The following is a 12,807-nucleotide window of genomic DNA, read 5'->3' as shown; positions in this document are numbered from 1 at the left end:
TCAATAAAAAATCATTTAAAAACTAATCAAAATGGAACAGGGCAAGTAACAGATACACATGGGGTGACATGGTACCCTTTACGTCTTGCCCCCATCTCCGCGACAGACTCAAATGCATTATCTTTACCCCTCCTTTGATATGAATGCTCTTAAGTAATTTACCTGTAAAAAGCTCAATTAAAATAACAGTTTATTAAATTGTAGTCTACAGTTCTGTAAATGTAATGTAGATATTTCTTTCAACTTCACCACATTTACAGAGTCTGTGGGCATTTTGTCTTATTGCCAATTAGTCTCTTAACTTTAAAAAAGCAAACTAAAAAGCCTCCTTGTGTTTGATTTTGTTAAAAGAAAAATTATAGTGATGCTATTAACAGAACAATTATCTAGGACAATGAAATCTACAGCTTTCTTAAAAACTGCCAAATACTAAAACAAAAACTCTGATTACTAGCCTCTGACAATGAAGACCGACAATGACAGCAACAATAGTCTGATGAACAAAACAGAGTGGGTTAAGCAGGGATAACAATATACCAACAAAGAGTAATAAACATGCAGATCATGCGTAACACACACACTCTTACCGGATCCACTATGAACACTTCCTGCACTGTTATTACCCCCTGCCCCAACACCTCCCCCTCCTCCTGCTGCACTGTAATTACTGCGAATGTCAGCACCATCAACAAAACTGCCTACAAAACTCTGAGAGTCTGTACTAGTGTAACTATAAGGAGGGATATATCCCAGATGTGGCAAGTAGCTAGAGCTACTGTAGGGGTACTGATTGTTCCACTGGGGAGGGGGTAATGGTGCCAATGTGTCCCGATCTGCTTCTGACACTGAATCAACATCCTCCAAACTTAGTCCAGTAAAATCTGAAAGACAAAGAGAATGAAATTCAGTAATCAGTTTTTACGATAAAGTGACTGAATTATCCCATTTTTGATCCATTAAGCAATTATGCCACTATGCCTTGCTCTGATGACTTCAAGTCTAGCATTACCATTTTTTTCCTTTTTTGTACAGAAGCAGGATCAGGCATGCAAGCTAACTGCTGTTTATTGGGACTGCGCATTTTGAACAAACCTGAGGTTTTCCACCGCTGACTGGAAAACTACCTTGCAAATAATACAGTAGCTGTAGGTGCATGTACATGTTTCTTGCTTACCAAATTACATCATGTGCACAGGACAAAACCATCACAGCCTTCATTACAAGTTGATCAAGATGACATAGTCTTTGCCAAAACATTTACAAGTTTTTTCAAGCATGACCTCACAAGAGCACCTTTACTAAACTCGTGCAAATTATTCATAGAGATATCGTGATCTTTTGACACTTCTTTTGCCAAGTGCATACATGCCAACCCCAAGAAAGGCATAAACATAATTTATGCTAATAAGTGGCAAAAAAGTGTAATCTGAGCATTAAAAAAGTGTAATGTATATATTCCTAGTACTAATATTAGTACCCCTACTTCACTGAGGTTACGACGTTATATCACATGCCATAATTAGCAGTACAAATAAATAGACCTTTTTCATACACCGTATGAAAAATTTCCATTTATTTTTACTGCTAACCTGGATCTGCATGACAAATGACATGACAAAAATGAACAAAATCCATGTGGATTTGAACCAGAATTCAATTTCAAAATGTACTGAAAAATTTACTTATATTCAACACTCGCTTTAACTAGTCTGCATGACTAACTTTTGCCATGAAGTGAACACAGATTCAATGGGATTACTTACTGAATCACTCATATTCGTCTTTACAAATATGTAAAAATGGTGCTGTTTTGTCCTTTTTCTGATCCGACAAGTTTTGAACTTTTAAAAAGATCATTCGTCCTCAAGATAACCCTTAAAATTCCATTTCACTTAATATCTGGCATTTTTAAAGTGTAGACTGGTTATGTAACTAATCTGATTATCAATATGATGAAATTGTGAAGCAAAATTTTCAATCTAAGAAAACTTGTCTGTTTTCTTGAAAATGGGTCATTACATTTGCTGTAAATAGAAAATTAGGAAAGTACACATAGCAACGAACACAGCTCTTATGATATTCTTATGCAGCGGTTTTTCTTTGCAGAATATTCTCAAACTTTTATAATGCAGAATTAAAAGGATTATAATACAAATTACAAACACAACTTTTATTGCTTTTTTAAAAAAATGTACCGGAAAAGCATGATTCTTACACAGGCGAGTGTAAGACGTAATTTGGCGAGAAAAAAAAAGAGCATAATAGTTGGCATCAATGCCAGTGTACTTGCACATGTGACTGTGTTACTACCATTTTCTAGTGATTTCCTCTATCATGTTTGCTCAGCCAGTTCATAAGTCGTATCTAAACTATGGTATTAGTACAAGTCATGGTTGCTGTCTAAACATGCCAGAAGCTAGAGTTAATCTCTTATGCAAGGTTTCTGTGACCAGAGAGAAGATCCGACATCTTTAACTGGTAAGGCATTAGATAGCACGACTTCCCACATGAGTTACAAAGATAACAGGAACCTGCAAGGACCGGGAGGGGCGGGGTGGGGTGGGGTGGGGGGTGAAGCAAAGTTAGGGAAATGGGCTGTTTATTGACTGAATCCTCATTTTACAATCAAGCTGATAATAATTTTTAATAATGCGCTTTTTCTAATGAAGTTGTTCGTTATTCTGTTTAAATAACATTTATTATCAAAATGTCCAACATATGAAAAATCATTCCAACTGGTTTCAACAACCATCATGTGTACGAGAAAAATCTGTGCATTACATCACTGTTTTTTTCTTTCTTGAGGAGTCTGGTTCACGTAGTGGTGTTTAATATTATCCTGCCAAATCAGGAATCCACAGAGCAGGGAACTAGACTAACTGTTGATACACCACCAAACAAGATTACTTTCTATTCAAAATCATGTGACATTTATTTTGTGAGACAATTGTATACATCAAAACTCAATTTTGGTATTGTTCAATTAGTACAATATTGGTGTCATGATTTCATTGGAATTAATAATGAAACTTCTTATCATCCTTGAGGATATCTCAAAGTGCCAGTTCAAGAATTCTCTGAAACTCGCTTAACTACAATGGTCCATATCTGTGAAATCAAGTTATTTATTTTTACAAAGTATTATTTCGCTTGGCTGCCTTGTTATCTTTGATCATAGTTATGAAAATGTCAGTTAATTTAAGGTAGTTTATGTTACATACATAATAACATTTATAAGTGTTTGATTGATCAAATGAAGTGAATTCACCCGACATACGACTGGGGCCACTAGATTTTAAATTTGTAGGATTTTCGTACCTTTTAACTTTTCTTTTATTCCACCTCCTTTATTTGATACAAAAGACATAAATAACTTGATAATACAATGGAGGCCAGCTTTTAATTCAGTGCAACAATACAACAAATACTTTCAGACGTCAGTTATCAAAACACGGTTGGCACTTAATTTGGTTCTTAGAGAAATGCTTGTGGACATAGCTGTTACAGTAGATTGGCACATTTTACGTTTAATTACAAGAGAACACAGTGCATTTATGAAGATTACACTTAAAAGGAATTAAAATAACGAAATGGAACACAAATTTCAGTTGATAAAAAAATTATTTAATTTGTATTTATTTATTAAAGTACTGCCTCCACTCGGTGTAAGTAACATTTTCATCGATCAAAATTTCCTTACATATCGTTAAATGTGGTGTACTAGGTATGTCGTTTGGAAAGAAAATGTAAAAAAAATTTAATTTTAAATTTGATATTTCATAGTGTTGAATAAAACTTCCAGGTCCTATCTACTGTTTTCGATTATAAAACGAGTGATACATCAAAAGTTTCCATTACCAGTTTTGTTCATGATTTTCTTCAAGTTCAACTAATAGGAATCAATTTTTATGGGTATTTTCTGGTTTAAAAAATGGGATCCACACCTGACCCTGCATTTTAAGCAGGTTTGCAAGTTATCAAGGGATTGGTGTATACTTAATAGGATCTTTCAGTACATAGAATTACCTTTGTAGTGTTTACTTTACATGCGTATTTGAGACTAGAGCATTATGTAGAGAATTATGTAGATTGTTAGCTTGTGGTCAGAATTAATTTTGTAATTCGCTATTAGGTTACTTATTAGTAAACTAGTGCATTTGTTCATGTGATATGTTAAAATTTAAATTTTACACATGCTTGAATTGTGAATTTGGAATTTGAAGTGTGTAAGATTAGTTAATATGGATGTATGATCAGAGCATGGGTATTTGAATATTTGTGTACACTGTATGAGTTGTAATGTAAAGAAATGCGTCTGATTGTTGTGATATTGTACAGTATAATGGGATTAGGAATATGTACTGATGTGATGCAATTTATTGATGTATATATGATAAGTAATTGTTACCATGCTTTTATTACGATGTTTTACTATACAAGAATGTACGAGTATTTTGATGTGCATGAATGTGTGACCGAAGAAATTTAATAGCTATTATATGATGACAGGCTGGGTGTAAGCGCGAGATAAGAGGGCTTAAGAAAATATTGTTCTGTCCTTGTGTTTTCACAGGAAGCTTTTTGGGAGACAGAACTTCCGGTTCAGCGAGTCTAGTCAGGAGAGAGTCGAGGAAGAGGAGGAAAAGAAGTTGAGGAGGAGAAAGTGGAGAAGGAGGAGGAGTATCAAGGAGTCAGTGGAGAGAAGGAATTTGGAGAAAGTCAGAAGGAAGAGAAGGAATTGGAGGAATAGGAGAGAAGAAAATATAGATGAGTAGAATACAAGGACAGGTGGAAAGCTATCTCACACAACAAATGAAATGATGCAATAGGCTATCACAGGGTTAAGTGGAAGGAGAGAACTTGGGAAATTTTAATTATTTATCAAATTGTCATAAAATTGTTATCAGTTGAATTTCACTTTATTGTATATTCAATCATTTAACCATCGGCATTGCTGACTGGGGGCTCAGAGATTTACATCTCTCTTTCACTAATTTAACTTCCAGCCAAAATAGAGCCTGGGTGGGACTTCTATAATAATTTAAATATAAAATTGGAAGCACCCCACCCCACACCTACCACAGTGTCGGCATAACAATCCCAACATGCCACAATCTCCTTTTCATGCTGCACCACTGCAAAATATTTCCGAGGTGGATTTTGGTAAAAAAAATCACAAGACATTTTGACTGAGGGACAGATGCCAGCAGGAGGTTCTGCCAAAACATTCAACACAATAATCCCTGTTTAGGAGGCTATTTTTCTGTATTTAAACTTCTGTACTCATTCCCAAAAAAGTAGAACATACTGGCACTACACTGTCATTCAGTGAGTACCATGTTTTTGTTGTTGCAGCAAACTATGAATTCAAAGACCCAAATGAATAAACAAAACCACAAATATGTAACCTTGATCTTAGAGATACAGTACCAATTTGGTACTTGCCATAACCACTGATGATATTTCAAGAATAAATGCTACGTAACATTACCACCATCAGCTCTCAAGTTCCAAAGCTGAAAAGGTGTGTAGGAAAATATATATACTGAGCCTTGACATTGAAGATTGGAACCCTAGTGCATACATGCCAATCCTTGACGAGGAAAAAGTGTAATCCAAGTAGACAAAAAGAGGAATCCAAGCAGAAAAAGAGGAATCCACATATAACATGCTAAAAATTCAATAAACAATTATTTATTTGCCCCTCTCGTCTTTTAACATCCTTTACTGCTTCAAGTTTTCATATGTAGCACTTTTAGCTTTAGAAAGCAACAGATTTTCATGTTGCATTTTAAAACACTTTGTACCAGCTGAGACCATGAATGTTTTGCACACCAGTAGAGCACAAAGTACTGGGTTATTGAGCCTGGATCTGAATTCACTTTTATGTTTGATAATAATACTGAACAATCTCTCGCAGTCAGCATTAGAATGGTAAAGAACCAGTTTTCCTTTCATAACCTGACAAAGAAGAGGAAATTTATATCTTCCAGTGATTGTGTCTTTTAGCTGGGAAATAAGGTGCCACTGCACATCAACTATATCTGCATTAAGTATATTGTCAGGTAGAATCCCAACTTTATACTTCAGGAATTCTCCTTCCAGATGATCCAAGGTAGACAAGGATGGTAATAGAATGGGATATCTCTTGACAAAGAATCTAACACTTTTGAAGCTTTTTGAATGTCTCTCATTTACATCAGCAACTGAAGCATTTAAAAGCACTTCATCTCCATAGGGGAATTTCTGGAGCATGTAATCACAGGCTGTAGCATAATAACCTCTAAAATTATCATAAAACACCTTCACCGCTAGATTAGAATTGTGTTCTACTAATTCTCTTGCTTCTACACCTATAGCAAGATCTTCATTATCTTTCTATTAATAACTCTGTAAATAACACCTCTGCATTTATAACATTCATGTCCGCAGTTTAGTTCTGCTGCAGATAAGAAGTTACCTTAGTATTGGAGTTTGTAAGACGAGCTAATTCGATGTGTTTCTTTGTTTTCAAGTGTTTCTCCACATAAAATTCACCAACATGCACAATATTAAAATTGTTTCTGCACAGACTGCAATGAGCATGATACTGCCCTAGAATACAGGGACTCGTATTGTTGCTTAAAACTCACCTGTCATACATGTACTATATATAGTACATGTATGACAGGTCAATTTTATGCAACGATACAAGTCCCTGTGCCCGAGAATGGAATGCTGTATTATGCCATTCATGTATTCATCTTTGAAGGATTCGTTTCTTTGTCTTTTTCTGATCCACCTGTGAAATTCTTTGAAAAAATATATGTGCTCTAACACAAACATCGACTAGAATACATCTGAAGACTTTTAACGCCAAGTAGTCAAATTATTTCCACATGGCCTGCAATAGGCATCACATGATGCTGCCCTCGTGTCCTCATCTTTGGAGGATTCTGTTATATTTTGTTTTGTTTATTTTTGGCCTTCTTCTAATCCATTTGTGAAATTATTTGAAAGGAGATATTTTTGCTCTCATACACGCATCGACTAAAATAAATTATACTTTTTAGCGCCAAATACCTATAGACTGATTCTGTACTAAATATAAATTAGAAAAAAGAATCTGCGAGTAAAAATTAAAAATTAGAAAACCAGTCTGTTCTCTCTTCACTAAGCCATACAGCTGCTATAAATAGAATACGAGGTCGAAAGTTTGAAAGTAGAACCAGCATGTTTCTGGGTAATAGGATAGTTGCTATAAATAGAACATAATACTGTTAGGAAAGTGCACGGACAAGTGTACTCTTATACTGTAGTTACGTAGAAGCTGTCTTTTCTAAAATACGGTCTGTGGGATTAATGGGATGTTAATAAAAATGAGAAAACAAACAATTTTTTTGTTTTGGAAGGTGGATATATCGAAAAAGCATAATCCATATACGTTTACGTGTAAGGCGTAATTTAGTGATAAAAAGCGTAATGATTACGCCAAAAGTGTAATGGTTGGCACGTATGCTAGTGTAGCACATAACACACCTTCCTGCGACGATTCAGGAACATACTGTACAATCTTACATCAATTAATCTCAAATAGCTTTTAAGTTATTGCGCTGGTATTAAAGTAGGATGAAAACCTAAAATACTGGGTATAAATCTCAAATAGCTTTCAAGTTATTGCGCTGGTATGAAAGTAGGATGAAAACCTAAAATACTGGGTATAAATCTCAAATAGCTTTTAAGTTATTGTGCTGGTATGAAAGTAGGATGAAAACCTAAAATACTGGGTATAAATCTCAAATAGATTTTAAGTTATTGCGCTGGTATGAAAGTAGGATGAAAACCTAAATCACTGGGTATAAATCTCAAATAGCTTTTAGGTTATTGCGCTGGTATGAAAGTAGGATGAAAACCTAAAATACTGGGTATAAATCTCAAATAGCTTTTAGGTTATTGCGCTGGTATGAAAGTAGGATGAAAACCTAAATCACTGGGTATAAATCTCAAATAGCTTTTAAGTTATGGAGTTAATGTGAAAGTAGGACAAAAACCTAAAATACTGGGTATAAATCTCAAATATCTTTAAAGTTGTGGAGTTAATGTGAAAGTAGGATGAAAACCTAAAATACTGGGTATAAATCTCCTAAAATACTGGGTATAAATCTCAAATAGCTTTCAAGTTATGAAGTTAATGTCAAAGTATGATGAAAACCTAAAATACTGAGCACTAACACTGATCTACTTGAAGATAAGACCCCCACTATGGCATGTGACACATCTTTTAGTGATACACAAATATATTGTATAGTAAGTTTCATACTTCAATCTCAAGTGGCTAGAAAGTTATTGAACAGAATGGAATGGGTGATGGAAATAGAATACAGAATCTGGACCTTCATAATAAGATAAAATACATAATGTAGCATGCAATGCACTTACTAATGAGGATGTAAAAGTTTACCAAGTTTCATTTCTTAATTACAAACAGCTTCAGTCATAAAGTGGAAACTAAAGCGTGACAGATGGACAGATGAAAATGTGGATATGATGTCTCCATCTTCTCTTTGAAAAGGCAAGAAACAGTAAAGTTTTCATCAAACAAATTAAGGCCCAAACAGTGAAAACAATTTTGAAAAACCCTAGTAAAAACAAGTATCAGAAATTGATAATCCCCATATTTCATTGCAAACAGGAGATTGAAGCTTTGTGACAACATTATATAGTAAATGAAATAAGGTGTATTTGTCAAAGAAGACACTGATGACATGGAACAGTGAAAAACACAAACCCAGATGAAGTCTCATTACTACAAAGCTGCATAGCAAATTTCAAGTAAAATGTGCTGAAACAAATATTGGTCCAAAATTCAGAAGTCATGACTCCATTAAATGACAATGTAGAAAGCTGAAAATAAAAGGTTATATAAATACAAATCTGCATATATAATTTTGCTGAAATTTTGTATTAGCCAAGGGATTTACCCGGTCAAAACAAATACGAGTGGCTTGGACAATTCAAGGGATTTACCGGGTCAAAACAAATACGAGTGGCTCAGACAATTCAAGGGATTTACCGGGTCAAAACAAATACGAGTGGCTCGGACAATTCAAGGGATTTACCGGGTCAAGACAAATACAAGTGGCTCAGACAATTCAAGACCATAAGTAATGATGCAGAATACTGTAAATCAAAGTCAGCCAACATGCCATGAATAGAAAATTGCATACCATCACATAAAGTCCCGTGTGGGTTTGAGACTGATAATATGGCCGATAGCTGCCTGACTGCCAAATGCAAGAGCTGTGATAAAGGCCCATGTGGGTTTGAGATTGATAACATGGCTGACGGCTGCCTGACTGCCAAATGCAAGAACTAGGATAAAGGCCCATGTGGGTTTGAGACTGATAAAATGGCCGACAGCTGCCTGACTGCCAAATGCAAGAGCTGTGATTAAGGCCCATGTGGGTTTGAGATTGATAACATGGCTGACAGCTGCCTGACTGCCAAATGCAAGAGCTAGGATAAAGGTCCATGCGGGTTTGAGATTGATAACATGGCTGACGGCTGCCTGACTGCCAAATGCAAGAGCTGTGATTAAGACCCATGTGGGTTTGAGATTGATAACATGGCTGACAGCTGCCTGACTGCCAAATGCAAGAGCTAGGATAAAGGCCCATGTGGGTTTGAGATGAATAAAATGGCTGACAGCTGCCTGACTGCCAAATGCAAGAGCTGTGATAAAGACCCATGTGGGTTTGAGATTGATAACATGGCTGACGGCTGCCTGACTGCCAAATGCAAGAGCTGTGATAAAGGCCCATGTGGGTTTGAGATTGATAACATGGTCAACAGCTGCTTGACTGCCAAATGCAAGAGCTGTGAACAAAAAAATCTGAGTAATCAGGATGCTTCCTGTGAACTTTCTTTCAACGCTGTTAACTGAATAAGTCAAAAAATTTTTTAAAGGATTCTCTATTTTGTTAAATCTTTATCCATGCTTTGATTATATCAGCATCATTTTCCCAAAACTTAAAGTCCTTTATATACCAGGAGGCTTTCCGTTAGAGTTGGTCAAATTCTGCTGAACAATTTATTTGAATGGGGGGAGATAAAGATGTTTAAAGTGTTTCTAATTTTAGTAATGGTTGCCATATTTGATAATGGATCAATAAGACTTGTATAAATTAACTTGAATAATTTGACTTGTATAAATCTAAAAGCCATTCTTTTTGTCAAATTTGGTAAAACTCTGTTGATTGGTTTTTGAGAGTCCTCCCAACCCCATCCACGTTGTAACTAATTTAGCAACAGTGGCCAAATCTGATGGTGGTTTCTATCCTTTCTGTCAAATCGAGCTCTCATAATACCTGGTTGCATTTGGTTAAATCTGGTGAAATTCAGTTTGGCAATTTGTAAGAAAACACTTAAAAGTTTCTTTTTTTATAAACAGCTGTCTTATTTGATGGTGGATTGTCATCAACCGTACAAACATGAAAGCAATTAAAGCCTGGATGCTTTCTGTCAAATTTGGTTTACTCTGGTGTGCAGGTTTTGAAAATTTGTTTAACTTTTTCTCTTTTTTAGTAATGGTGGCCATATAAGATGGTGCATTTGACATTATTTACATACACCTCAAAGCCCTTTAAGCCTGAATACTTTCTTTGGTCAAATTCTATTGAGCAACTTTATAAAAGTCCTTTTAAAAGGTTGTCTGTTTTCAGTAATGGCAGCCATATTGGATGGTGGCTTGGCATCATTTGTACAAATCTGATAGCACTATATGTCAGAATGCTTTCTGCCAAATTCAGACAAATTTTTAAGCTGTTTATTACAAGTCATTTAAAAGTTTTCATATTTTAGTAACATTCAGTCTCAACTGTAGGCTGATGGGTCCTGATGCTAGGATGTTTCTATGAAATTTACTATTAGTCTAAATGTGTCAGTCTTTTATTTGTTTTGTGTGGCTTTTTATTAAATATATGCAATCATTTAAGTGTTTTTCTACTTTTAGTAAAGGCAGTCAAAGTTGACACCAACAGTCCTATTCTCATTATAAACAGCATATGGATTCTGTCGCAATTGTATGGATGCAGCACTATGTACTGTGCAACCTGATCTGACTTTTGTCATTTTTAAATTCATTAATAAATAAATAAATAAATAAATAACCACAAGTATTAATAAAGGTGACTGATGAAGGTCCGGGATGAGAAACTCGTACTTGACTTAGAATACTATTGCAATAACGTAAACATCCGTCTCATGAAGAAAAAAAATGTATACATTCCATTTTTGTTTTTAAAGAAGCCTTTCAAAAAAGGTGGATTTTTTTTCTTCACAGTAAAAAGGCATCATAACAAAACAAGAGGTCAAACTAGGCCTGATAGTTCTCATGTGGCTTACATAATACCTTTTCAGAAATCATCCCCAAAACTTTATTTTATGTTCATTTGACCTCTTTTACCATATATTTATCAAATTCTCTCAAAAGATAAAGGTAAAACCGATATGGAGTTTCTTGCTTATATTCAAAGTCGTCCATGAGCCTAATGATAATATAAAGATCATCAAAAATGAGGCTTTATGAGCCAACCAGACACATGGCCAATCCTGCCTACTTTTGAAAATGAGGCTTTATGAGCCAACCAGACACATGGCCAATCCTGCCTACTTTTGAAAATGAGGCTTTATGAGCCAACCAGACACATGGCCAATCCTGCCTACTTTTGAAAATGCCAAAGATATTTATGATACAAGCCCATATTCCTAATTCAGATCAAAATTATGGCTTCCAGAGTGGTAATAAGCTCAGCCAATCAGATGCAGGATTACATCATTAATATGTATAAATTTCACTCATTATGTAACACTTCCTAGATCTTGATGATATAAGCCAATATTTCAAGTCTGATCTCAAATATGGTTCCTAGGGTAATAATAAGCTTAGTCAATCATTAATATGCACAGATCTTGCTCATTCAAACTCTGAAAAGACAAACATATATTTCAAATCTGATCACAACTAGATCAGAAATCTGGCCTCCAGTGTGACAACAATTATCTCATTATTATATCTGCATCTCACCCATTATTGAACCCATCCAAGATCCTGATAACATTTGCTTTCATTTCTAGTTTGATCAAAATTGGATCAGAAATATGAATTAATGTTGGGCAACAGGCTCTGTCAATCTGATGTGCAACTACCTCATTATTGAGTGGATCTTGCACATCATCAAAATTGTCTGAATTCCTAATGATATAAGCATATATTCCAAGTTTGATCAGAACAGGATCAGAAATATGGCTTCCAGAGTGGAAACAAGCTCAGCCAATAAAATTAAGATCACCTCCTTAGTATGCATGCATCTCACTCATTATCCAACTTGTCCAAAAACTCTGACGTAAGCATATATTCCAAGTTTGATCAAATCCAAATCACAAAAAAAATAATGACTTTCAGGGTGGCAAAAAGCTGAGCCAATCACCTCATTAGTATTTAAGGATCTTGCTCATTGTTGAAATCATCCAGATCATAACAATATAAGCATATATTCCAAGCTCACTCATAAAGTGGATTGGAAATATGACCTATAGTGTGGTAACAAGCTCAGTTAATCTGAAGGACACATCAACAATATGCTGAGATCTTGCTCATTATTGGACTCGTCTAAGGTGCTTATGATTTAAACCCATATTCCAAGTGTAACTGAAATCAGATAAAAAATATGGACTCCTGATCGATAAGGAGCAATAGTTGAACGACACAAACAAGTTCAGTTGAACATATCACTTGGTGAGCTAAATATATACAGAAAAGTAACTATC

At 35.1% G+C, this 12,807-nt stretch overlaps 1 protein-coding gene across 6 annotated transcripts in view; it reads right to left on the bottom strand.

Moving 5' to 3' along the window:
• The window catches only part of LOC149781891 (segment polarity protein dishevelled homolog DVL-3-like), a 114,817-nt gene that overhangs the window by 35,088 nt on the left and 66,922 nt on the right, over positions 1-12,807 (bottom strand). For all 6 annotated transcript variants that reach the window (XM_089936085.1, XM_089936086.1, XM_089936084.1 and 3 more), the window contains one exon: positions 588-881. In XM_089936085.1, the coding sequence (XP_089792211.1) occupies positions 588-881 (294 nt within the window). The remainder of the gene's footprint in view (positions 1-587; positions 882-12,807) is intronic.

The sequence above is a fragment of the Sinohyriopsis cumingii genome, chromosome 15 (assembly GCF_028554795.1).
Source record: "Sinohyriopsis cumingii isolate HCF-2022 chromosome 15, ASM2855479v2, whole genome shotgun sequence".
In the NCBI taxonomy this organism is placed as follows: Eukaryota; Metazoa; Mollusca; class Bivalvia; order Unionida; family Unionidae; genus Sinohyriopsis; species Sinohyriopsis cumingii.
The sequence above is the reverse complement of the archived record's forward strand: the minus strand, read 5'-3'. Positions and strand labels throughout refer to the sequence as shown.